Below are 27795 nucleotides of genomic sequence, written 5' to 3' on the forward strand. Positions count from 1 at the left end.
TAAGTACGATTTGAACCATGCTAATGCACTTCCATTAATGCCAACAAAGTTTTCTAGTCTATTCAAAAGAATGTTGTCGAATGCAGCACTAAGATCCAATAGCACTAATAGAGAGATACAACCACGATCAGATGATAAGAGCAGGTCATTTGTAACTCTAATGAGAGCAGTCTCAGTATTATGACAAGGTCTAAATCCTGACTGGAAATCCTCACAGATACCATTTTTCTCTAAGGAGGAATATAATTGTGAGGATACTACCTTTTCTAGTATCTTGGACAGAAAAGGGAGATTCGAGATCGGTCTGTAATTAACTAGATCTTTGGGGTCAAGTTGTGTTTTTTTGATGAGAGGCTTAATAACAGCCAGTTTTAAGGTTTTGAGGACATATCCTAATGACAATGACAAGTTAATAATAGTCAGAAGAGGATCTATGACTTCTGGAAGCACTTCTTTTAGGAGCTTAGATGGAATAGGGTGTGACAAACATGTTGTTGTTTTAGATGATTTAACAAGTTTATACAATTCTTCTTCTCCTATAGTAGAGAATGTGAGGAATTGTTCCTCAGGGGATCTATAGCACACTATCTGATGCTTACTGTAGCATGGATACAATTTTATCTCTAAAAGTATCGATCTTGGAAGTAAAATAGTTCATAAAGTCATTACTGCTGTGCTGTTGGGAAATGTCAACACCTGTTGATGCTTTATTTTTTTCGTTAAGTTAGCCACTGTATTGAATAAATACCTGGGATTATGTTTGTTTTCTTCTAAAAGAGACGAAAAGTAATCAGATCTAGCAGTTTTTAATGCTTTTCTGTAGGATAGGGTACTTTCCCGCCAAGCAATATGAAATTCCTCTAGTTTTGTTTGCCTCCAGCTGCACTCCATTTTCCGGGCTGCTCTCTTTAGGGTGTGAGTGTGCTCATTATACCATGGTGTCAGACTGTTTTCCTTAATCTTCCTTAAGCGTAAAGGAGCAAACGTATCTAAAATGCTAGAAAAGAAAGAGTCCATAGTTTCTCTTACATCATCAAGTTGTTCGGAGGTATTGGATAAGCTAAGGAATTTAGATAAATCAGGAAGATTACTTACAAAGCAGTCTTTTGTGGTAGAAGTGATGGTTCTAGCATACTTGTAACAAGGAGTAGAATTTACAGTTTTAGCTAAATGAAGTTTGCACAAGACTAAATAATGATCTGAGATATCATCGCTTAGCTGCATAATTTCAACACCATCGACATCAATTCCATGTGACGGTATTAAATCTAGAGTATGATTTCGGCAATGAGTAGGTCCTGACACGTGCTGTCTAACCCCAATAGAGTTCAGAATGTCTATAAATGCTGATCCCACAATGCATCTTTTTCATTATCAACATGGATATTAAAACCACAGACAATTAAAACTTTATCTGCAGCCAGCACTAACTCGGATATAAAACCAGCAACTTCTTTAATAAAGTCTGTATGGTGCCCTGGTGGCCTATATACAGTAGCCAGTACAAACATCACAGGGGATTTATCATTAACACTTGTTTCTTTGGATAATGTTATATGAAGCACCATTACTTCAAACGAGTTATACTTGAAACCCGCCCTCTGAGAAATACTGAAAATATTGTTATAAATTGTAGCAACACATCCCCCTTTACCTTTTGGACGCGGCTCATGTTTATAACAGTAATCTTGGTGGGTAGACCTGTTTAAAATAATGTAATCATCAGGTTTTAGCCAGGTTTCTGTCAAACAGAGCACATCTAGGTTATGATCAGTGATCATATCATTTACAAAAGTGCTTTCGTAGAAAGGGACCTGATATTCAATAAGCCACGCTTTATCATTTGTTTATCCGTATTACATCTGGATTGATCCTTTTATCTGTATTACCCCTTAATCAAACGCACCTTCGCTCACTGAATAAAAAGTGCCACACAGCCCTCAGAAACTAAAACACCAACCACCTGTAGCTAATATTAACCCACTGGCATTGTAAAGAACTTGAAATAAACCTTTAGATCAGTGCTATTAGAGGATGCTGGATTCTCCCTTCAGATTCAGGAAGAAAATGACAAAATCTTCCAAAACCTGAACATTAAGATGAACAGGTGAGCAGAAAACACACTGACACAAATACAGATGAATTCCATGGTTAACAATTAAATGCATGACAAAAAACGCAGAACCAAGTGCAACATGTTCCTGGATCAACATCTTGTTGACCCTGGAACAACATTGTGATTAACCAATCAGATTTGAATAATCAGTTTATATTTTTTGTGAAGTTTAGGCTTACAATCAGTGTTTGGTGCTTGTACGTCAGTGTCATTCATCTATCATTTCCTCTGATTTTAGGTATAACTCATGGTTAAGGTTAGGTTTAGGTGTACGGATATGGTCAAGACTTTATTTTTGGATTAAAATGTTGTTTCAGGGTCAACAAAATATGTTGACCTAGGAACACATCTAACTCAGTAAAATCAGGACGTGCGACAAAAAACACTGACTTTTGTCACTGGAACACAGAAGAACACAAAACGCTGAAGAGCGCCAGAGCTATAGAATGTGAATAATGAAAATTATTTATTGACTTTGGACATTTGAATTGAAAAGTAATTTCACTGATACACATAAAAGTACAGAAACACATTTGATCTTACTGTCTATATGAGGATTTATTACACACATTTATTCTGACATGTTATTTCACTGAGAGAAGTTCAGCTGCAGTGCTAATATCATGAAGAGAAAAAGAGACTCTATAACATCTCTGTTACTGATTTATCATGCAGCTCAAAGTATTATGGGTAGAATCCCTCATCAGTTCTATTCTGATTCATTAACACAGTTCCACTCTTGATCCCCTAGAAACCAAAAACCCAGGATAGAGCGGCTGAGTGAATGTGGTCTGGACTGTGTGGATGAGGCTCATTGTGTCAGAGACGCTGTAGAAGGACAGAGTTCCTGCGCTGTGATCCACATACACTCCTATTCTACTGCTGATGGACTCTACAGGGAGATCAGTCACCTTGTTATTGTGTCTGAATAAGTATCTGGGGGGATTGCAGTGCAAACTCCAGGACTGATCATTACATCCAAACAAATACGCCTTACTCTGTCCCTTCCTGCTGATGCTCTTATATGACACTGATATACGCACACCATGTTCACCTTCTCTCCACTCTAGCTCCCAGTAACAGCGTCCACACACACTCTCGCTACACAACACCTGATGCCAAAAATCAAATCTGTCTGGATGATCAGGATACGAGTGATCTGTTTTAGTGCCAGTAACCACTCTGTTGCTCTCAGACAGACGGAGACTTTTATGTGGTGTGTTCGGATCCAGAGTGAACTGATGGGAATCTGATGGAGATAAAACACATCAGAATCAGGAATTATGAATCAGTTTGATCTTTGCATGTAGCTGAAATCTTCATGGTCAGTGTATCACAACAGGGCTCCAGACTGTGACTAAAACGGTTGCATTTGTGACCAAAAATATTAATTTGTTTTTGCTGAGGTTAAGACTTTAAATTTAAAATTTGACGACACACTTGCAAAACGCAGTTCCTTCAAATTTATAACGAAATTCAAACAATAAATACAGTGCTGGCACTCTTTAATATGGTATGAGCGATCTCTTTAGCGCCTCAGTTCAAGCGGCAAGTGAACCCATCATATATTTCTCTTTACTACTGTAGTAGGAGATTAACATGAATGAACATCAAAAGGTAGGCTAATTTATAAGGCATTTCTATAAGACAGTACAACTTACAAAAATGTCTCATGTAATCGCTCATTCAGTGTTTCAAAATGCAGAAAACATGCAAAGCTTGTACACAACAAATACTCTTCATGGTCAGTGTATCACAACAGGGCTCCAGACTGTGACTAAAACGGTTGCATTTGTGACCAAAAATATTAATTTGTTTTTGCTGAGGTTAAGACTTAAAAATTTGACGACACACTTGCAAAACGCAGTTCCTTCAAATTTATAACGAAATTCAAACAATAAATACAGTGCTGGCACTCTTTAATATGGCATGAGCGATCTCTTTAGCGCCTCAGTTCAAGCGGCAAGTGAACCCATCATATATTTCTCTTTACTACTGTAGTAGGAGATTAACATGAATGAACATCAAAAGGTAGGCTAATTTATAAGGCATTTCTATAAGACAGTACAACTTACAAAAATGTCTCATGTAATCGCTCATTCAGTGTTTCAAAATGCAGAAAACATGCAAAGCTTGTACACAACAAATAACCATTCAGCGTCTGTAAGCTCATTAGCAGCTAGAAAAATAACTAAAAAGAGGAGCATTTTCCTAAATTTAATGCACTATTGCATATTCGTAGTTTTACTTAACCTGTTGATTAGATGATAAGAAAGAATGCAAGGAGCTAAAGATAAAGTTTAACACCTTCTATAAAATTGCATGTTACTAATGAAGAAAACCGACTACATGACATATGACAACATACTGGATATAGAATGCATTGAGAAGGAGTCCAAACTACACTTAGTGGCCAAGCGATGCTGACATAGTTATGATCCATGATATTGGCACAGATTCTGTGTAATAAACAATTCTCTGCGACTGTAGTTCTCAAGTTGAAAAAGACATTTAGTTCCCACTTTAAGTGTACCTTAGTTCCCAGGACATCTACAAGATGGATTAAAATGCTGATAAAGACAAGAAAAGATAAGACATAAACACACGACAGTACGACTGAAATGTTAAAGTGTTAAAAAATAAATAAATAAAACATGTTTAGTCTGTGGCACCTAAAAAATTAATTTGGCGCCTAATTTTGTTTCTTATAGGAGCCAATGGCTCCTTGCTTGATTTTTTTGTCTGGAGCCCTGCATCAGTGTCTCAGTACAGATGACCAGATATCCTGTGCAAATCATCATTTAATTAATCAGTTATAAAACTCTTCTTTCAGCTTCTGAAGAACATTAACACACTCAATGAGTTTTCTGCTTGTTTTTTACTGACTTACATTGTAGGATGTTGTTCCTGGTCCTAGTGAGTGTGACTGTGGAAATAAACAGACATGAACAGTGTGATTCTCATGTCAAGGAAAAATTATCATGCATCCATTCCTAAGACATTTCTAATATGATGTTCTCCCTGATATGAGATGATGATGGACTCGTTTCTGAGAGCAGATGAATCTCCAGGACTTTACCTCTGTCTGAGATCTTCTTGAGCTCCTCTTTGCAGAAATCCTCCAATTTTTGTCTCATCTGACGGACAGATTCTCTCAGAGCATCAAAAGAGAAGAGAGAACTGAAGGGATCATCATTTACATCTGTTGATTCAGAAGGTGCTGACATAGACTGGAAACTCTACAGAAAACAGAAATAAAAATACATCAGCTCCACACTTCACCCAATAACCTGCAGGAACATCAGACTTGTATGGCTCTTCTTGACTTGACTGATCACAACTCACCTTAATCCAGCACTTTCACAGCATATACTTCATTCTTCTCATATTCATTATATCACAGAGCTACAGATTCTAGTATTTGCCACTTAATTATGTAAACTTTCTAGGAAATAGTTTGGATGATAAAACATCTGCTAAGAACATAAATGTCCATCTAACAGCTCAAGAACATTAATGGAATCTTATTGTAGGGTTGAGTAGATTTGCTAAAAAAAATCAGCTCAAAAGCTATGATTAAATTTATCATTATTTATAACTTTACAGCAGTTAGTGACACTGAAACTTCCCAAACATGAGGCTGTATATTAGCAATCAGTCTCATCAGGATTTCAGACAAAAATGCAAGGTGCCGCAAATAATGCAGTGCTTGATTTTGCATTAAATTCTGCGATCGTGAAATCCTGGAGTGACTGAAAATTGCTTCAGCGCCTTGAAACCAAACAGGACCTGACCGTGGACCTGTCTTAAAGGCATAGTTTACCCAAAAATTAACATTTTCTGTTAATTTACTCACCCTCAGGCCATCCAAGATATAGGTGACATTTTTCAGTAGAACAGTAAAGAAGATTTTAAGCTGAAACCGTGGTCCTTGGCGATTCATAAAATGCAAGTCAGCAGATTTCCATCTTTGAGAATGAAAAATAAATAAATTCAAGGAACACAAAATTAATAACCTGTGAACTCATTCAGTGCTTCAGTTCCTCCAACAGTCACTGAACTGAGGAAACAGTTAGACTCGGACCAAAGCCCGATGAGTCGCTGATATGCGCATGCGTGAACCAAACACTTGAATGAAGGGAAGTAAAGTAATGTTTTTATGGTTTCTCATTGTTTATGCAAAAAGATGAACTAGTGAATTTAACCGGTTCACTGAAAACAACTGTCTGAAAGAATTGGATTTCCACATTGCCTGGGTGTTTGGATTACCAGTAATAATGTTGTAAAAAAAATTCAATTTCTTGTACAGACCGATCGTTTTGCTTCATAAGACCGAATTGGATTTCCACATTGCCTGGGTGTTTGGATTACCAGTAATAATGTTGTAAAAAAAAATTCAATTTCTTGTACAGACCGATCGTTTTGCTTCATAAGACCTCAATATATTGTCAGGAGCCACTTCATTTTGTGTTTCCTGATTTGCTTTATTTTTATTGTCAAAAACATGCAGCCGCTGACTTGCATTATATCTGTCACGATTTCCAGGTGGAGTGCCCATGAGCTCCTCTAGAGGGCACTCCATCCCTTACTTTCACCTTCTCACCCCATCCTTACTCCATTGTCACGCCGCCCGTAACAGAAGACTCAGCCATTCCCGGATCCAGTGGCCTTTTTAGTGTTTCCAGGCCAATCATGGACCCAGCAATCAGGTTAATTTGTCTCCGTCAGGGAATGCATTCCCTCGAAAGACCACATTCAAGACTTTCTGGACATTGCATATCTATCTGATCTCCCGGACTTTGCACTCATTTACTTTTTCTGTAAATGGACTTAATGAATCACTGAAGTCGATACTCATTCGAGATGGTCCTCTCGAGGGTCGCTTTTTCAGTTTCTGGATCCCTCACTGTTGGGGCTGTCGAGGAGTATGTTTCCCCTAAACATTTTTTTAGGGGGGTTGGGGGGGGGGCAGGACACACCAAGCTGCTGCATCAAGACCCCCACAATGTCCAGCAATTATGCACCTTCCTCTCTTGTGGTCCCAGTTCACAACATGGCTACAAATCCAGAGCCTCATACAGCTGTCATGGATGTCCCGCCGCAGTCTTCAGCCCTCATGACCAAAGACATTTGGGGCTGATTTCCAGTTTGGCTGAGCCACTGCTAGATTCGGCCAGAGCAGCTGGCACTACAAGGGCCTCAGTACTGACTGTCATAGAGGCTGTTCCCCTATCCTCAGTGCTCCCCTTAATGACCATCCTGTGTGTTTGGGCTACAAACTGCTCTATTACTCCTCCTTAGCCTGCTCCAGTCCACCAATCCGCTTCAGAACCTGCTGTGGGTCTAGTACGAAGCCCGCTGCAGTCCATGAGTCTGCTCCAGCTCCTCCTGAGTCGAAGGCGTCTACGTCAGCTCCTCTTTGGGTGGTGGCGCCCACTTCTGAACTCTCCGCCTGTCCTGTCCCGGCCAAGGAGGCCATCTCTGATCTCTCAGCCAATCTTGTTACGGACAAGTTGGCCATCTCTGAGCTCTTCACCTGTCCTGTCCCGGACAGGGAGGCCATCTCTGAGCTCTTCACCTGTCCTTTCCCGGACAAGGAGGCCATCTCTGTGTTTTTCGCCTGTCCTGTCCCGGACAAGGAGACCATCTCTGTGTTTTTCGTCTGTCCTGTCACAGTCAAAGATGCCATCTCTGAACTGTCTGCTTGTCCTGTTACGGCTGCAGAGTGGTCCTCAGCACCATCAGCTCCACCGTGGGGATCTTCGGTCCCATCTCCTCAGCTGTGGTGGTCCTCAGCTCTGCCCTGGTGCTCTTCAGCCCCACCAGCTCCGTCCTTTTGGTCCTCAGCTGCACAGCTGTGGTCTTCGGCTTCGCCTGCTCAGCCTCAGTGCTAAGCACCTTCAAACGAAATCAATAGCACCCTCACTTAAAGCTGTATTAATGGCACTTCATTGCAGATTTGCCGTTTGCCAGCGCGCCATGGTTTGCGCTCTGGAGATTGGTTTCTATTTCAACGTGTTTTTGCAGCGTTGAGCAATGTAGCCAATTACGGACATATCTCTTGTTTTTTTTTAATCAGAGGCATTTAAGTTAGAATTCACTGACCACTGAAATCGCCTGAGATTTTTTTTTCAGGTATTGTGTTCAGCACGAACCATCTCATTATAACAAAGTGTAGATGCGATGTAAATAAGAGATTCGTTGTGCAGCGTAGAGAACTTCATTGATTATAATGTATCTTTGTAAGGTCGCAATGAACTAAGATAAGTGACAATTTTTAGTGATTATATGGAGCGCTCTTTGTGCCATAGCAACAGACGGACGCTACTAATGTATATATATATATATATATATATATATATATACATATTGTGGCGAGTCGGCTGCCTCCCCCCTATTTATCCTCATCACCCCGTCCCTTAATCGCCGCCCTTCACCAGGCTCCCGACAGGAGTGGGTGTGTGAGAGAGGAGGGGCGCAGAATCAGCCAGGTCTGGCGCCATGTGATGAGGCACACCTGAAGTGAATGGAGCCTCGTCACCGTCGCTGTTAAATGCCAAGCGCCTCTCCTCGAGAGACCGGTCTCTTCCCCATGCATGCACGCTGGTGTCCTGGTGGGTCCAGGAAGGGTGCGTAGAGGGACTCCCACGCCGCCAGAGCCATGAGCTGCCGGACCCGTGGTCCGGACGAGAACCGCACCCGTTACACGGCTGTCGGGCCAGGATGCTGGGCCGTCTAGTCCGTTCGAGCGCCGTGGGCAAAGAGAAGGATGAAACCACTGGAAGAAGCTGCCGCCACTCGCGCCCCTTACCTGGACCCTTCCTTCCCGAGCACTGCCCCACCTTCACGAACTGTCGTCCCGCGGCACAACGAGGACACCAGATCCCCTGTTTATTTTGAACACTTTTTTCCTTTGGACACTTTATTCCCTACTTTGGACATTTTTATGTTACTTTCTGTTAATAAAAGCCTCTCCAAGGCCTGACGCCACACCCACTGTGTCTGTCGTTTGCTCCTCCCACCACAATATATATATGTATATATATATATATATATATATTATTGCACCCTCACTAATTTAAGAAGCACCCTCAGTGATTTGATTCTGGAGCCGGGCCTAGTAGCGCCTCTTTCAAAAGAAGTTGATCAGATGAGAGTCTGATGATTATAAAATAAGACACTCATGAAATGTTTCTCTGTGAGTTTCCTGTCACAGCAGGATCTGTCTCAAGTCAACTATGATCCTGTTCTTCTAGATCTCTGTTACCTGCAGGAACTGGATGTGATCCTGTGTGTGTGAAAGCTGCTCCAACTCAGCGTCTCTCCTCCTCAGATCATTGATCTCCTGCTCCAGTCGCTCCAGTTGTTCTTCAGCTCGACTCACTGCAGCCTTTTCTTGATCTCTGATATCAGGAATCAGGAGCCGTATCAGCTTAAAGCACCTTCTCTCAATGGAGAATTTGATCTCAGTAAAGATCCTCTCACTGTCCTCCACTGCTGTCTGTGTAGAGCGCTGTTAGGACACACAGTGATTCAGGCTTCAGTGAGTCTGAACTGAGACTGAGACAAACTTCTCTTCTTCTCCAAACTCACCTTATGGGACTCCACAGCCTCTCTCAGCTGCTGAAGATCTTTCTCTCCCTGCTGGGTACCCTGCTGGAATGTCTCATGTGTCTCCTTCAGCTGCTTCTGCAGGACAAACAGATGATAGTAAATATTTCAAAAAACTACTGGCACTAAATCATCATGTGAACAGATGAATCCAGTAAAAGTCGAACTGATCTCTAAAGGCTGTAAACTCCATAAAGGATGATTAATTGTTTAACACTATTGTACATTAATTAACATGAAGATTAAAGCTTGGTTCACACTACAAGTGTAAGTCCTAGTTTTAAATACCTGATTCTCTGTCCTCTGTGCTGCAGCTGATACAATGTCATGGTTTTTATGTTCATATTTTGTACATAGCTCACAAATACATTGTTGGTCAGTAATACAGTACATCTCCAGATGTTTCTCATGTTTCTGGCAGATCATCTCCTGCAGTCGTCCAGTGGCATCAATCACTTTGTGTGGTTTACGTGAATGAAACTCCTCATGACGGTCAAAATGATGTTGACAGTAAGATTCCTGACACATCAGGCAAGACTTCACGGCTTTGTAATTTCTTCCAGTACAGACGTCACACTGCACATCTCCAGCTCCAGCGTCACAGTCAGCAGTAAGTTTGGTCTCCTTCGATTTCTCCACCAGTTCAACCTGAATGGTGTCTTTTTCTAAAGCAGGTCTTGGACTGAAGGTTTGTCTGCACTGAGGGCAGCTGTAGACTCTCATCTGATCCTCCAGATCCCAGCAGCCTGTAATACAGCTCTTACAGTAACTGTGTCCACAGGGAATGGCCACGGGATCCTTCAGGAGATCCAGACACACTGAACACGTCAACTTATCCTGAGAAATTCTGGCTTCTGCCATTTTACTGCAATAAAACAAACACACAACACTTCAATCACACTTTTTCCCTTAAGTCAAAAAGAAGAAGTTATGTGTTTGAGTGATGTGTGTAAAACTGGCGTGCCTGTGAGTCTGTAAAGCATGAAATGTCTACTAGATGTCAGTCTCAGACAAACACTCAAAAGATGAAAGTTACAGAGAAGAAGGACAACAGCCTTAAAAAGTGCAGTAATACTGCATCCTAATTACTACATAATTACTATATTATACTCTGAAAAGGGGGAATTAATATGACATTAAATTCCAGCGGTGTTCTCTCTACTGAAACTTTTTGCAGATTGATAAGACAAATTGCAATAAAGCACATTTTCAGAACATTGCTCTGTGTTCAGAAGGGTTCATAATTATTATAGTTTCATACTGTACCAAGAATAATTGTAAAAATAGTTAACTATCAACTGATACACTTGAAATAATCAAAATTCTCTCTTATAAATAAAAATTTATTTTTTAAACTATTGTTCTTTCTTCAAATACTTATTTCCTCATATATACATATTCAAACATTTCTCAATATATACATATCTATCTCACATCTACTTCTCCTATATCATTTTCATTGTTCTCCCATTATAAACACATTTCAGGCACAAATAAACAATTCATTTTAGAATAAATACTCATTTACACATTAAACATCAAAGTCTAACTTGTTAACATAAACTTTCCACGTGCATCTGGTGCTTTCCTGTACACAAAATGGAGTCGCTACACTCCCTCTTACCAATGCTCTTTACTGAGCATAAGCTTTAACTCATTCAAACACATAAAACAGTTAAAATAGCCACTATAAAAAAGTTAAACATTATGCATTAACCCATTTTACACTTTTTACCAAGCATTATCCCTCATACCTGAAAAGGGGGGAAATATTAATCTGAGACGAAACTCCAGCAGTGTTCTCTCTGCTGAAACTTTATGTAGAGAAACCCGCGAAAGTTTCCCCTAGTGTATCGTCAGGCAAAACTAATCAATCACCAACATACCTTAGTTTGACTAATACATCACCGATCCACAAGAAACCATGAAAACTAACTTTCCATTTGCATTATTTAAACGAACAATTTTAACCATTTTATGAACTCTTTTAATCATGTTCCTTCTTGGATTATATTATGACATTCTTAATTACCATTTTATTCTATCACACACTCCCCTACAAAAATAAATGTCGTCTTGACATTACAATTCTCTTTCAACACAAGAGTCTTTCAGTCCCTTTTGTGTTTCACACCAATTTTGTAGTGCCAGAGTTCTTGTAACTGTCCAGCATTTTAACAGAGAACAAGCATAGTTCTCAATGTCTGCCTGTATATACAGCCAAAAGAAATGTTCACGGATGAGTGAGAGTGTGCGATCTGTACCTTGATGGCCCATTCCATTGTGAAGCTCTCGCAAGATGGTTTCATTATATTTCTCCGGCAGGACCAACTGGGTGCGGGTGGAAGTGGCTAGGCAGAGGATACCCACCTTGATGGCGAGTTTTCCACATTCGTGAAACAGGCATTTTGTTTTTGGGCTGACTGTTTTGAGTTTCACTTTTGGTTTTGTACCAGACATTTTGCATTCATATACAGGACATGATTCATGGTCATACATTTGAGCCCCTTAGATTTAATTTACAAACAATGGAGTTATTGTCGGAACTGCTGGATATGTCTCAATAGATGAACAGTTGGTCGAGACTGACCATGGGATGCTGGGTGCTTCTTGAGTTTCTACAGCCAGAATGGTTGCACCTATTACATCTGATGACAACTACTCATAAGCAATCACACAAAGTTTCTCATTTTGCTTCTGGTATAATACTGCACATAAGCCTTTAGCTGACACATCTGTATGCAGTATAAAAGGTTGTGAAAAGTCTGGGAAAGCTAATACAGGGGGCTGGAGCAAACAGTTAATTAGTTGTTCAAGAGTGCTCTGATGTTGTTTCATCCAGGTTATGGGCTTACTCTATAGAACACCAGTTCTCGTGCATTTTGTCTTTGACTGTCTCGGTCTATTTTTCAGGTAAGCATTATCTTCTGGAGTACCTTTTAGCAGGTCATACTAAGGGTGAGAGAAATCTTTAATGCACTGCCTGTAGTAGGTAAATAGACCAAGAATTCTCCTCAGCTCACCAACATTCATTGGTTGTTTGTCTTTCAGGGATCTGACAGCTTCTGTGTCTGCGGGATTAACTTTACTTCCCTCTACAGAGACTATTCTGCTCAGATAGCAGATCAGTTCTTTTGTCTTCGGGTAGTTATATTTCTCACTGATTTCTGCTCGTTCTAAATCAGATACAGATAAAGTAGCAAAACCATGAAAACTAACTTTCCATTTGCATTATTTAAACGAACAATTTTAACCATTTTATGAACTCTTTTAATCATGTTCCTTCTTGGATTATATTATGACATTCTTAATTACCATTTTATTCTATCACACACTCCCCTACAAAAATAAATGTCGTCTTGACATTACAATTCTCTTTCAACACAAGAGTCTTTCAGTCCCTTTTGTGTTTCACACCAATTTTGTAGTGCCAGAGTTCTTGTAACTGTCCAGCATTTTAACAGAGAACAAGCATAGTTCTCAATGTCTGCCTGTATATACAGCCAAAAGAAATGTTCACGGATGAGTGAGAGTGTGCGATCTGTACCTTGATGGCCCATTCCATTGTGAAGCTCTCGCAAGATGGTTTCATTATATTTCTCCGGCAGGACCAACTGGGTGCGGGTGGAAGTGGCTAGGCAGAGGATACCCACCTTGATGGCGAGTTTTCCACATTCGTGAAACAGGCATTTTGTTTTTGGGCTGACTGTTTTGAGTTTCACTTTTGGTTTTGTACCAGACATTTTGCATTCATATACAGGACATGATTCATGGTCATACATTTGAGCCCCTTAGATTTAATTTACAAACAATGGAGTTATTGTCGGAACTGCTGGATATGTCTCAATAGATGAACAGTTGGTCGAGACTGACCATGGGATGCTGGGTGCTTCTTGAGTTTCTACAGCCAGAATGGTTGCACCTATTACATCTGATGACAACTACTCATAAGCAATCACACAAAGTTTCTCATTTTGCTTCTGGTATAATACTGCACATAAGCCTTTAGCTGACACATCTGTATGCAGTATAAAAGGTTGTGAAAAGTCTGGGAAAGCTAATACAGGGGGCTGGAGCAAACAGTTAATTAGTTGTTCAAGAGTGCTCTGATGTTGTTTCATCCAGGTTATGGGCTTACTCTATAGAACACCAGTTCTCGTGCATTTTGTCTTTGACTGTCTCGGTCTATTTTTCAGGTAAGCATTATCTTCTGGAGTACCTTTTAGCAGGTCATACTAAGGGTGAGAGAAATCTTTAATGCACTGCCTGTAGTAGGTAAATAGACCAAGAATTCTCCTCAGCTCACCAACATTCATTGGTTGTTTGTCTTTCAGGGATCTGACAGCTTCTGTGTCTGCGGGATTAACTTTACTTCCCTCTACAGAGACTATTCTGCTCAGATAGCAGATCAGTTCTTTTGTCTTCGGGTAGTTATATTTCTCACTGATTTCTGCTCGTTCTAAATCAGATACAGATAAAGTAGCACAGTAAAGATTACATTTATATGAATGCATTAGAGAGAGAGCGACTGCATGTGTGAACTGATTCTACCTGGCCGCATCTCTCTACTAAGAGTGAAGCTGTGGGTTTTAGTTACTAAGAAATATATGCTAGAACTTTTCATTTTCTAAGCTACATTACTGAGAAATCACAGAACAGTGTTGACAATACATTTCTGCGCTACTGAATGATTCTGGGTGTGTGCAATCTGCGCGTCATGCACAAGCTGCAGCAGTGCATTAGTTTAGAACGGTGATTATCTTACCTGTACAATAAGCTGTTTAAAACGTGGATTTTCCTGTTCAGTTTCGAGCATTCAGGTGGTATAATCACACGTCTTGTGGAGATGTATTTGGAGTATGCATTTATTCATCATTTTAACAGTTTGGAGCATAAATGAGAACTTAAAGATTTCTTATTCTTTTGCAACCTCTATAGGACCAGCGACAAGTCGACATCAAGCTTAAAGCATCATGGCAGAGGATTAAAGCCGACTAATCAACTAGTTGACTAGTCTGTGCATCACCTAGTGTTGACGTGACCGTTATCCGCAGCCTGGATGTGGCATACCCCAACAGCGGTAGGGTTTGCTGGCACCTCAAACATACTAGCATGGAAAACATTATTGACAAGCTGCACTGTACCAGTCAGAGTCTGGCCCATCAGAGTAATATTGTGATCAGTGTCATTATATACCTCAATTGTGATATTTGGAGTCCCTCTTTTAACTTTCTGTCACCATTATTTTATATAGTGCTTTTTATAATGTTGATTGTGTCAAAGCAGCTTTACAGTATTAAACAGGGAAATAGTGTGTCGAAATAGTATACCGTTCTCCTCTGGCCAGATGAAACCAGCAGTTTAAGTCTAGGCTGCAACAAAGTCAGATTGTGCAGAGGACTCATCTGGTTCCCGTGGTCTTGTCCCAATGGCCGTCTAGGTGACGAGGTCTTCGGGGCTCATCTAGTTGTCCTGGTCTCCGTTGAAATTCTGTAATCATGTTATCCATAAAAAAGTAAGGGTTTAAATAATTTTCACATGATATTGTCATCTGAACAAGTAAGCAACAAGTCTGCCACTTTAGTTCTGACCAACTGAGAAAAAAAAAACATTAATCAACAATTAAACAATTAATCACGCTACCAATGGTGATTAAATCTAATGATCGCTTAGCTCATATCACATCAAACAGTGCACATTATTATTATTGTTATACTTTGATCTCTCATTAACAATTTTAAATTGTTAATGCTAACAACATCAGCATTGCGTGACTACGTGTAAATAGTGTGTATTAGCGTTCCCGTGGTCTTGTCCCAATGGCCGTCTAGGTGACGAGGTCTTCGGGGCTCATCTAGTTGTCCTGGTCTCCGTTGAAATTCTGTAATCATGTTATCCATAAAAAAGTAAGGGTTTAAATAATTTTCACATGATATTGTCATCTGAACAAGTAAGCAACAAGTCTGCCACTTTAGTTCTGACCAACTGAGAAAAAAAAAACATTAATCAACAATTAAACAATTAATCACGCTACCAATGGTGATTAAATCTAATGATCGCTTAGCTCATATCACATCAAACAGTGCACATTATTATTATTGTTATACTTTGATCTCTCATTAACAATTTTAAATTGTTAATGCTAACAACATCAGCATTGCGTGACTACGTGTAAATAGTGTGTATTAGCGTTACTTGTAGGTTTTACATTTCTGTACAGTCTAATCTTTACCATTCAAATTTAATATTGAAATTTCATAATTTCATCAAGAAATTGTTCTTTTTACCCAAAAAGCAAATTTTTGTTCCTTAGAACTGACTCTCTTGGAAATACAAATCTTGTGTAATCCCACGTATCTGGGATGCACATTTAAAACAGGAATATAATCTAATTTCAGTCACTTACATGCGTTTCATTAACACATAATCCTTTGTGGATTACAGTCCGCTATCAAAATTATATTAATTATTCTAGCTGCTGTGAGAAACGGCTATAAATAATCCGCCACCTGCAGCATCCTCACAAGTAATATGTTCTTCTTTCTGTTTACAGACTTGACGTAATGATGCAAAGACGAATGGCGGCATGCTTGTATTTCCAGTGAAAACCTACCAGTACCACTCAAACTAGAAAACATTACAAACTTACCATTGTGAATTGGGCTAAGGTAAGGAGATAGTTTTAAACAATGGCTGGTTATGTACTTGCTCAAAAATTTATTTTGGATAATTTTTAACCAAAAAACGTTATGAACTGCAGCTTTAAAATAAAGTGTATCCAAAATTAACTTTGAGCATTTCAAAATGTGATATACTCTAATTACAAGTTCTTCATTTTTTTAATCTGATTATGTAATCCAGATTACTTGTCATCAGTTACTACCAGCACTGCTGATAGGTCAGATGACCTGCCACTCCAGTCAGTGAAGCAACTACTGAACGACTGATCTCCTGAACACACTCACACAAATAAAAATGAATGACAATAAAATCAGCGACTCGTGACACCAGAAGGCAGAAGAACAGAAAACACTGAAAAGTGTTGGAGCTACATGAGGTGAATAATGAAAATCATTTATTGACTGTGATCATTTGAAATGAGAGGTAATTTTGATAGTAATAATGAAAATGACTGATGTGACTCTACATTAAAAACTGAATGACTGATTTCAATCAACACAAACAGAAGTTGAGAAAACCACAGAAACACATCGTCACTCAGCAGGACTCACACACACTGATATTACTGTCAACATAAGGATTTATTACACACATTTATTCTGACATGTTAATTCAGTGACAGAAGTTCAGCTGCAGTATTTATGTCATGAAGAGAAAAGAAGAGACTCTATAACATATCATGGATGATTCATCAATACAGTTTCAATGATGATTCTTTATAAACACCAAACCCAGGATAGAGCGGATGAGTGCATTAATCAACAATTAAACAATTAATCACGCTACCAATGGTGATTAAATCTAATGATCGCTTAGCTCATATCACATCAAACAGTGCACATTATTATTATTGTTATACTTTGATCTCTCATTAACAATTTTAAATTGTTAATGCTAACAACATCAGCATTGCGTGACTACGTGTAAATAGTGTGTATTAGCGTTACTTGTAGGTTTTACATTTCTGTACAGTCTAATCTTTACCATTCAAATTTAATATTGAAATTTCATAATTTCATCAAGAAATTGTTCTTTTTACCCAAAAAGCAAATTTTTGTTCCTTAGAACTGACTCTCTTGGAAATACAAATCTTGTGTAATCCCACGTATCTGGGATGCACATTTAAAACAGGAATATAATCTAATTTCAGTCACTTACATGCGTTTCATTAACACATAATCCTTTGTGGATTACAGTCCGCTATCAAAATTATATTAATTATTCTAGCTGCTGTGAGAAACGGCTATAAATAATCCGCCACCTGCAGCATCCTCACAAGTAATATGTTCTTCTTTCTGTTTACAGACTTGACGTAATGATGCAAAGACGAATGGCGGCATGCTTGTATTTCCAGTGAAAACCTACCAGTACCACTCAAACTAGAAAACATTACAAACTTACCATTGTGAATTGGGCTAAGGTAAGGAGATAGTTTTAAACAATGGCTGGTTATGTACTTGCTCAAAAATTTATTTTGGATAATTTTTAACCAAAAAACGTTATGAACTGCAGCTTTAAAATAAAGTGTATCCAAAATTAACTTTGAGCATTTCAAAATGTGATATACTCTAATTACAAGTTCTTCATTTTTTTAATCTGATTATGTAATCCAGATTACTTGTCATCAGTTACTACCAGCACTGCTGATAGGTCAGATGACCTGCCACTCCAGTCAGTGAAGCAACTACTGAACGACTGATCTCCTGAACACACTCACACAAATAAAAATGAATGACAATAAAATCAGCGACTCGTGACTACCACTCAAACTAGAAAACATTACAAGCTTACCATTGTGAATTGGGCTAAGGTAAGGAGATAGTTTTAAACAATGGCTGGTTATGTACTTGCTCAAAAATTTATTTTGGATCATTTTTAACCAAAAAACGTTATGAACTGCAGCTTTAAAATAAAGTGTATCCAAAATTAACTTTGAGCATTTCAAAATGTGATATACTCTAATTACAAGTTCTTCATTTTTTTAATCTGATTATGTAATCCAGATTACTTGTCATCAGTTACTACCAGCACTGCTGATAGGTCAGATGACCTGCCACTCCAGTCAGTGAAGCAACTACTGAACGACTGATCTACTGAACACTCACACAAATAAAAATGAATGACAATAAAATCAGCGACTCGTGACACCAGAAGGCAGAAGAACAGAAAACACTGAAAAGTGTTGGAGCTACATGAGGTGAATAATGAAAATCATTTATTGACTGTGATCATTTGAAATGAGAGGTAATTTTGATAGTAATAATGAAAATGACTGATGTGACTCTACATTAAAAACTGAATGACTGATTTCAATCAACACAAACAGAAGCTGAGAAAACCACAGAAACACATCGTCACTCAGCAGGACTCACACACACTGATATTACTGTCAACATAAGGATTTATTACACACATTTATTCTGACATGTTAATTCAGTGACAGAAGTTCAGCTGCAGTATTTATGTCATGAAGAGAAAAGAAGAGACTCTATAACATATCATGCATGATTCATCAACACAGTTTCAATGATGATTCTTTATAAACACCAAACCCAGGATAGAGCGGATGAGTGAATGTGGTCTGGACTGTGTGGATGAGGCTCATTGTGTCAGAGACGCTGTAGAAGGAACTCACACAAATAAAAATGAATGACAATAAAATCAGCGACTCGTGACACCAGAAGGCAGAAGAACACAAAACACTGAAAAGTGTTGGAGCTACATGAAATAATGAAAATCATTTATTGACTGTGATCATTTGAAATGAGAGGTAATTTTGATAGTAATAATGAAAATGACTGATGTGACTCTACATTAAAAACTGAATGACTGATTTCAATCAACACAAACAGAAGTTGAGAAAACCACAGAAACACATCGTCACTCAGCAGGACTCACACACACTGATATTACTGTCAACATAAGGATTTATTACACACATTTATTCTGACATGTTAATTCAGTGACAGAAGTTCAGCTGCAGTATTTATGTCATGAAGAGAAAAGAAGAGACTCTATAACATATCATGGATGATTCATCAATACAGTTTCAATGATGATTCTTTATAAACACCAAACCCAGGATAGAGCGGATGAGTGAATGTGGTCTGGACTGTGTGGATGAGGCTCATTGTGTCAGAGACGCTGTAGAAGGACAGAGTTCCTGCACTGTGATCCACATACACTCCTATTCTACTGCTGATGGGCTTTACACGGAGAACAGTCACCATGTTATTGTGTGTGAATGAGTAACCGGAAGGACAGCAGTCCAAACTCCAGGACTGATCATTACATCCAAACAAACAATCATTACTCCGTCCCTTCCTGCTGATTCTCTTATATGACACTGATATATACACACCATTATTCCCACTCCACTCCAGCTCCCAGTAACAGTGTCCACACACACTCTCTCTACACAACACCTGATACCAATAATCAAATCTGTCTGGATGATCAGGATACGGCTGGACTGTGTCAGTGCCAGTAACCACTCTGTTGCTCTCAGACAGACAGAGCCGTTTATATGCTGTGTTCAGATCCAGAGTGAGCCGATGGGAATCTGATGGAGATAAAATCACATCAGAATCAGGAATTATGAATCAGTTTGATCTTTTCATGCAGCTGAACTCTTCATGTTCAGTGTATCATCAGTGTCTCAGTACAGATCAATCATCAATTATAAAACTCTTCTTTCAGCTTCTACAGGAAGAACATGAACACACTCAGTGAGTTTTTCTGCTTGTTTTCTTACTGACTTACATTGTATGAAGTCGTTCCTGGTCCAGAGAACAATGTTGGTGAATGTGACTGTGGAAATCAACAGACATGAACAGTGTGATTCTCATGATCCTGCATCCATTCCTAAGACATTTCTAATATGAGAATCAGGAGTTATTAATCTGTTTGATCTTTTCATGTAGCTGAACTCTTCATGTTCAGTGTATCATCAGTGTCTCAGTACAGATGACCAGATATCCTGAGCAAATCATCATTTACATCATCAATTATAAAACTCTTCTTTCACCTTCTACAGGAAGAACATGAACACACTCAGTGAGTTTTTCTGCTTGTTTTCTTACTGACTTACATTGTATGAAGTCGTTCCTGGTTCTGGGAACAATGTTGGTGACTGTGACTGTGGAAATCAACAGACATGAACAGTGTGATTCTCATGATCCTGCATCCATTCCTAAGACATTTCTAATATGATGTTCTCCATGATATGAGATGATGATGAACTAGTTTCTGAGAGCAGATGAATCTCCATGACTTTACCTCTGTCTGAGATCTTCTTGAGCTCCTCTTTGCAGGAATCCTCCAGTTTATCTCTCAGCTGATGGACAGATTCTCTCAGGTTATCAAAAGAGAAGAGAGAACTGAAGGGATCGTCATTTACGTCTGTATATTTAGGAGGTGCTGAGAGAGACTGGAAACTCTACAGAGTTAAAAACAAAAATAAAACTCATCAGCTCCACACTTCACCCAATAACTTGCACGAACATCAGATTTGTGCGGCTCTTGTTGAATTGACTGATCATTAATAACTCACCTCAATCCAGCACTTTCACAGCATCAGCTTAATTCTTTGCATATTCATTATATCACATGGCTACAGGTTCTAGTATTAGCCACTTACACTATATGTGAACTTTCTAGAAAATAGTGTGGATGATAAAACATCATCATCCACACAACTTCTCAAACATGACCCTGTATATTAAAGTGAAAGTGACATGACATGTGGCCAAGTATGGTTACCCATACTAGGAATTAATGCTCTGCATTTATCCCATCCTAAGTGCACACACACAGCAGTGAACACACACACACACCTGGAGCAGTGGGCAGCCATTTATGCTCAAGGACACCTTAGTCGTGGTATTGAAGGTGGAAGAGAGCGCTGTACATTTACTCCCCCCACCTACAACTCCTGCCGGACCCAAGACTTGAAATCACAACCTTTGGGTTACGAGTCTGACTCTCTAACCATTAGGCCACGACTTCCCCGAATATTAGCAATCAGACTCATCAGGATTTCAGTCAAAAATGCAAGGTGCCGCAAATAATGCAGTGTTTGATTTTGCATTAAATTTGGCAATTTTGCAATTCTGTATTGACTGAACAATGCTTTAGCGCATTGAAACCAAACAGAACCTGAGCATGTCTTAAAGGCATAGTTCACCCAAAAACAGAAAATTTGTTACTTTACTCACCTCAGGCCATCCTAGTTGTAGGTAACTTTTTTTTCAGTAGAACAGTAAAAAAGATTTTTAGCTGAAACCGTGGACCTTGGTGATTCAGAAAATGCAAGTCAGATGCTTCCTGTCTTTGAGAATAAAGAAAGTATATCAAGGAACACAAAATTATTACCTGTGAACTTATTCAGCGCTTCAGTTCCGCCAACAGTCACTGAACTGAGAACAGTGCGACTCGGACCAAAGACCGATGAGTCGCTGATTGGTGCATGTGTGAACCAAACACTTGAATGAAGGGAAGAAATAAGTGTTTTTATGGTTTCTCATTGTTTAAGTAAAAAGGTAAAAAGGCAAGTTTATTCACTTTACATGCATTAGACATGTAAAACATCCACATTTCACAACATTATTGGGTGCTTTAATATTCTAATTGTGTATACATGAAGTCATTGCGTGTTTACATAAATAAACTAGTGAACTGAACCGGTTCATTGAAAACAACTCTGGATTTCCACGTTGCCTGAGGGTCTGGATTACCGGTAGCAATGTTCAGAGCAATGTTGTAAATTATGTTCGGTTTCTTGTACAGACAGATAGTTTCACAGATAGTTAAGACCTCAATATAATGTCAGTGCCACTTCATTTTGCGTTTTCTGATTTGCTTTATTTTATTGTCAGAAACATGCAGCCGCTGACTTGCATTATGTCTGTCACGATTTCCAGGAGGAGTGCCCATGAGCTTCTATAGAGGGCACTCCATCCCTTACCTTCACCTTCTCACCCCATCCCAACTCCATTGTCATGCCGCCTGTAACAGAAGACTCAGCCATACCCGGATTCAGCAGCTATTTGATTGTTTCCAGGCCAATCATGGACCCAGCAATCAGGTTAGCATGCCTCTGTCAGGGAATGCATTTTCTCGAGGACCACATTCAAGACTTTCTGGAAATTGCATATTTCTCTGATCTCCCGGACTTTGCACTCATTGACTTTTTCTGTAAATGGACAAAATAAACCATTGAAGTAGATACTCACTCGTGATGGTCCTCGAGGGTCACGTTTGTCAGTTTCTGGATTATGCCCTGCTGTTATGTGGTTCCTCCTTCATTGGCGGGGCTGTTGAGGATGATGTTTCCCCTAAACAGAAAAGGACACACCAAGCTCTGGTGGCCACGGAGCTTGGCTCGTCAAGATCACCACCATGTCATGTTATTATGTTCGCCACTCCAGTGTTTTTAGTATCTTCCTGTCCTGTGGTCCCTGCACCTGAGCCAGTTCATAACATGGCCGCCATTCCAGAGCCTCATCCTGTCATGGCCACCCCTCCAGAGTCTCTTCACAAGATGGCCGACATGCCAGAGCTTCCAGCCATCATGGATGTCCTGCCACAGTCCTGGCTGTCATAGAAACTGTTCCCCTATCCTCAGTGATCCCTGTAATGGCCATCCTGTGTGTTTGTGCTACACTCTGCTCTACTCATCCTCCTGAGCCTGCTCCAGTCCACGAATCCGCTTCAGAACCTACTCCGGTCTGTGGGTCTGGTCCGGAGTCCACTTCAGTTCATGAGTCTGCTCCAGCTCCTCCTGAGTCAAAGGAGTCTACCTCAGCTCCTCTCTGGGTGGTGGCTACCACTTCTTAACTCTCAGTTTGTCCTGTCCTGGCCAAGGAGGCCGTCTCTGATCTCTCAGCCTGTCCTGTCCCGGGCCAAGGAGGCTGTCTCTGAACTCTTCGCCTGTCCTGTCCCAGCCAAGGAGGCCGTCTCTGAAGTCTTTGACTGTCCTGTCCCGGGCCAAGGAGGCCGTCTCTGAAGTCTTCATCTGTCCTGTCATGCCCAAGGAGGCCATCCCTGAACTCTCAGCCTGTCCTGTCCCGGGCCAAGGAGGCCGTCACTGAAGTCTTCGCCTGTCCTGTCCCGGCCAAGGAGGCCGTCTCTGAAGTCTTTGCCTGTCCTGTCCCGGCCAAGGAGGCCATCTCTGAAGTCTTTGTGTGACATGTCCCGGGCCAAGGAAACCGTTTCTGATCTCTCAGCCTGTCCTGTCCCAGCCAAGGAGGCCGTCTCTGAACTCCATGTATGTCCTGTCCTGGCCAAGTAGGCCATCTCTGAAGTCTTTGCCTGTCCTGTTATGACCAAGGAGGCCATCTCTGATCTCTCAGCCTGTTCTGTTACAGCTGCAGAGTAGTCCTCAGCACCATCAGCTCCACCCTGGTGGTCATCAGCTCCACAGTGGGGATCTTCGGTCTCATCTGCTCAGCTGTGGTGGTCCTCAGCTCTGCCCTGGTGCTCTTCAGCTCCAACAGCTCTGCCCTTTTCGTCCTCAGCTCTGCTCTGGTGGTCTTCGGCTCCACCTGCTTAGCAAACTCTGCCTCAGTCACCAGGTCCTCCAACTCCACAGGGACCTCGCCCTCCATCCCTCCCCCTGTTCCGCCTCCCTCCTGGACTTCTGTGACCCTTTGGGGAGCACCTGGAAGCCGCTTCTTAAGTGGGGAGGGCTCTGTCACGATCTCCAGCTAGAGTGCCCATGAGCTCCTCTAGCGGAATCTCCATCCCTTACCTTCACCTACTCACCTCGGACTCCATTTCCCAGAAACCCCAGCCTAGGAACTGATTATGGACACATCTGTTTCCCATTAGGAGTACTATTTATGTTGCACTCACACATTGCTGGTTCTTGTTTAGCTCTTTAATAAAGCTTGCACTTGGATCCACTATCTGTTTTTACGCTGCCTGTAACAATATCACCAAGGAACACATTTTCAGCTAAAAACTAATTATTTGCAGCACCTTGAATTTTATTCTGAAATCCTTGTGGGACTGATTGCTAATATACAGCATCACTTCATGTTTGGGGTCTTCATTGTCAAATTAATCATGCAGGCAAATACAATTATTTTTATCAGCTTTAAAGATCACCTGTTCCAATTTTTTTTTTAAGTTGAAAAGTTAGTGAAGTTTTGAACTGTTGGTGACGCTAGTGGTGTTTGACATCTAAATATATCTTCCAGAAGAAAGAGCTCAGAGAAATTATTCCTAAGAGATTTTCAGAGCTGAAAGCCATTTGTAAGTGGCGCCTCTTTTCAAAAGAAGAGGATCAGATGAGAGTCTAACTAATTATTTATTATAATAAAAAGACTGATGATTATATAATAAGACACTCATGAAATGTTTCTCTGTGAGTCTCTGTCACAGCAGGATCTGCTCAAGTCCACTATGATCCTGTTCTTCTAGATCTCTGTTACCTGCAGGAACTGGATGTGATCCTGTGTGTGTGAAAGCTGCTCCAGCTCAGCGTCTCTCCTCCTCAGATCATTGATCTTCTTCTCCAGTCTCTCCAGTCGTCCTTCAGCTCGACTCACTGCGGCCTTTTCCTGAGCTCTGATATCAGGAATCAGGAGCCACATCAGCTCAAAGCAGCTTCTCTCAATGGAGCAGTTGAGCTTAGTAAAGATCCTCTGCTCACTGACCTCCACTGCTGTCTGTGCAGAGCGCTGTTAGGACACACAGTGATTCAGGCTTCAGTGAGTCTGAACTGAGACTGAGACAAACTTCTCTTCTTCTCCAGACTCACCTTATGAGACTCCACAGCCTCTCTCAGCTGCTGAAGATCTTTCTCTCTCTGCTGGATTCTCTGCTGGAACGTCTTCTGCGTCTCCTTCAGCTGCTTCTGCAGGACAAACAGATGATAGTAAATCTCACAGAAAACTACTGTCACTAAATCATGTGAACAGATGAATCCAGTAAAAGTCGAACTGATAACTAATGGCTGTAAACTCCAGAAAGGATGATTGAGTGTTTACCACTATTGTACATGAATTAACATGAAGATTAAAACTTGTTTCACACTACAAGTGTAAGCACTAATTTTAAATACCTGTTTCTCTGTCCTCTGTGCTGCAGCTGATACAGTGTCATGGTTTTTATGTTCAATAATCGTACACAGCATGCATATACATTTCTGATCAGTGCGACAGAAAACCTCAAGGAGCTTCTCATGTTTCTGGCAGATCATCTCCTGCAGTCGTCCAGTGGCATCAATCACTTTGTGTGGCTTACGTGAATGAAACTCCTCATGATGCTCAAAATGAGTTTGACAGTAAGATTCCTGACACACCAGACAGGACTTGACGGTGTCATGATTTTTATGTTCATATATTGTACACAGCTCACAAATGCATTGTTGGTCAGTAATACAGTACATTTCTAGATGTTTCTCATGTTTCTGGCAGATCATCTCCTGCAGTCGTCCAGTGGCATCAATCACTTTGTGTGGCTTACGTGAATGAAACTCCTCATGATGCTCAAAATGAGTTTGACAGTAAGATTCCTGACACACCAGACAGGACTTGACGGCTTTGTATTTTCTTCCAGTACAGACGTCACACTGCACATCTCCAGCTCCAGCGTAACAGTCAGCAGTAAGTTTGGTCTCCTTCAGTTTCTCCACCAGATCATCCAGCATGGTGTTTCTAGCTAAAGTAGGTCTTGGACTGAAGGTCTGTCTACACTGAGGGCAGCTGTAGACTCTCATCTGATCCTCCAGATCCCAGCAGACTGTAATACAGCTCTTACAGTAACTGTGTCCACAGGGAATGGCCACGGGATACGTCAGGAGATCCAGACACACTGGACACGTCAACTTATCCTGAGAAATTCTGGCTTCTGCCATTTTACTGCATAAATACAGAGACACAAACACACAACAACTCAGTCACACTTTTGCTTTCTTTTTCCCTTAAGTCATGTGATTCCTGTTTCCTGGTTCTGTGTTTGAGTGATGTGTGTAAAACTGGCGTGCCTGTGAGTCTGTAAAGCATGAAATGTCTACTAGATGTCAGTTTCAGACAAACACTCAAAAAAATGCAAGTTACAGAGAAACAGGAAAACAGCCTTAAAACGTGCAGTAATAACTGCATCGTAATTCTGACAGAAGTACTAGACAAAACTACTGAAATCTACTGAAACTTTATGCAGATTGATAAGACAAATTCCAATAAAGCACATTTTCAGAACATTGCTCGTTTTCTGTAAGGGTCCAGAACTATTATAGTTTAATACTGTATTTACTAATTGTACAAATAGTTAACTACTAACTTGTACACTTAAAATAATCAAAACATTTCTCTCTTGTAAATATGTAATGTACATTTTAAACCATTTTCTTTATTCATTCAATAACTTAATTCTCATATATACATACAAAAAAAATTCTCAATGTATATACACACACAAACATATATATATATATATATATATATATGTGTGTGAGTGTGTGTGTGTGTGTGTGTGCACGCGCATGTATGTATCTGTCTATTTTTCCAATATCATTTCCATTGTCCTCCTATTATAAACAGATTTCAGGCACAAATAAACAATTAATTTTAGAATAAACACTTATTTACACATTAAACATCAAAGTCTAACTTGTTAACATAAAATTTCCACGTGCATCTGATGCTTTCCTGTAAACAAAATGGAGTCGCTACACACCCTCTTACCAGTTACTGTGCATCAGTTAACTCATTCAAACACATAAAACAGTTAAAATAGCCACTATAAAAAGTGAAACATTATGCATTAACCCATTTTATACTTTTTACCAAACATTATCCCTCATACCTGAAAAGGGGGGAAAATATTAATACCAGACAAAACTCCAGCTGTGTTCTCTCTGCTGAAACTTCATGCAGATTGAGAAAACCCGCGAAAGTTCCCCCTAGTGTCTCGTCAGGCAAAACTAATCAATCACCAACATACCTTAGTTTAACTAATATATCACAGATCCTCAAGAAACAATGAAAACTAACTCTCCATTTGGATTATTTGAACAATCCATTTTAAACTTTTTAATCATTTTATGAACTCTTTTTAATCATGTTTCTTTTTGGATTATATTATGACATTTCTTAATTACCATTTTAATGGTACACTCCCCTACAAAAATTAACGTAATCTCCACATATTTAATAGGGTTTCACACATATTTTGTAGTGCCAGAGTTCTTGTAACTGTTCAGCATTTCAGCATTGCAGGATTGTCCCAAACATGATAGTTCACTTTTTATATCAAAGCAACAGTTTATGAAAAATAACAGTCCATAAATGTTTTAAAGTGCAACAATTTAAAGAGGCATGAAAGAACGGTCTACCTTTTCTTTGGCAATCGAGAGTCCAAGAGTCTACAGCCTGAATGGT

General features: G+C 40.0%; 2 protein-coding genes and 1 long non-coding RNA gene across 4 annotated transcripts in view; 1 reads left to right on the plus strand and 2 right to left on the minus strand.

Moving 5' to 3' along the window:
* The window catches only part of LOC107554385 (uncharacterized), a 22466-nt gene extending 16168 nt beyond the window's left edge, over positions 1-6298 (plus strand). The window contains exons 2-3 of the long non-coding RNA XR_001605050.1: positions 477-479; positions 6189-6298. This is a non-coding gene — a long non-coding RNA (uncharacterized lncRNA). The remainder of the gene's footprint in view (positions 1-476; positions 480-6188) is intronic.
* On the minus strand, positions 2638-12082 carry LOC107554382 (tripartite motif-containing protein 16-like). Of its 2 annotated transcripts, none has more exons than XM_016236875.1 (7): positions 11992-12082; positions 10016-10592; positions 9710-9805; positions 9384-9629; positions 5196-5355; positions 5007-5042; positions 2638-3365 (listed from the first exon to the last, which is right to left on the minus strand). In XM_016236875.1, exons 2-7 carry the CDS (start codon positions 10586-10588, stop codon positions 2839-2841), a joined length of 1638 nt encoding a protein of 545 aa, XP_016092361.1. In that variant the 5' UTR covers positions 10589-10592; positions 11992-12082; the 3' UTR covers positions 2638-2838. The 2 variants fall into 2 exon arrangements, with proteins under 2 accessions (XP_016092361.1, XP_016092360.1); XM_016236874.1 differs by lacking the exon at positions 11992-12082 and adding an exon at positions 11482-11539.
* Positions 12083-19446: 7364 nt separating this feature from the next.
* Positions 19447-27282, minus strand: LOC107554366 (tripartite motif-containing protein 16-like). The gene is made up of 8 exons (XM_016236855.1): positions 27221-27282; positions 25721-26274; positions 25476-25501; positions 25173-25268; positions 24844-25092; positions 20687-20846; positions 20499-20546; positions 19447-19970 (listed from the first exon to the last, which is right to left on the minus strand). Exons 2-8 carry the CDS (start codon positions 26268-26270, stop codon positions 19447-19449), a joined length of 1653 nt encoding a protein of 550 aa, XP_016092341.1. The 5' UTR covers positions 26271-26274; positions 27221-27282.
* Positions 27283-27795: the final 513 nt, after the last annotated feature.

Source organism: Sinocyclocheilus grahami, unplaced genomic scaffold (assembly GCF_001515645.1).
Source record: "Sinocyclocheilus grahami isolate Dianchi unplaced genomic scaffold, SAMN03320097.WGS_v1.1 scaffold499.1, whole genome shotgun sequence".
NCBI lineage: Eukaryota > Metazoa > Chordata > Actinopteri > Cypriniformes > Cyprinidae > Sinocyclocheilus > Sinocyclocheilus grahami.

Bases quoted from the DNA above. Each gene is read 5' to 3' on its own strand.
- LOC107554366 (XM_016236855.1), bottom strand. From the start codon at position 26,270: ATGGCAGAAGCCAGAATTTCTCAGGATAAGTTGACGTGTCCAGTGTGT. The intron at 25,502-25,720 runs GTCTGGTGTGTC...ACACTGTATCAG, and splicing joins TCATGACACCGTCAAGTCCT to CTGCAGCACAGAGGACAGAG. The intron at 19,971-20,498 runs GTAAGTCAGTAA...TATCTCCATCAG, and splicing joins CAGGAACGACTTCATACAAT to ATTCCCATCGGCTCACTCTG.
- LOC107554382 (XM_016236875.1), bottom strand. From the start codon at position 10,588: ATGGCAGAAGCCAGAATTTCTCAGGATAAGTTGACGTGTTCAGTGTGT. The intron at 9,630-9,709 runs GTGAGTTTGGAG...GTGTCCTAACAG, and splicing joins AGGCTGTGGAGTCCCATAAG to CGCTCTACACAGACAGCAGT. The intron at 3,366-5,006 runs GTAAGTCAGTAA...TATCTCCATCAG, and splicing joins CAGGAACAACATCCTACAAT to ATTCCCATCAGTTCACTCTG.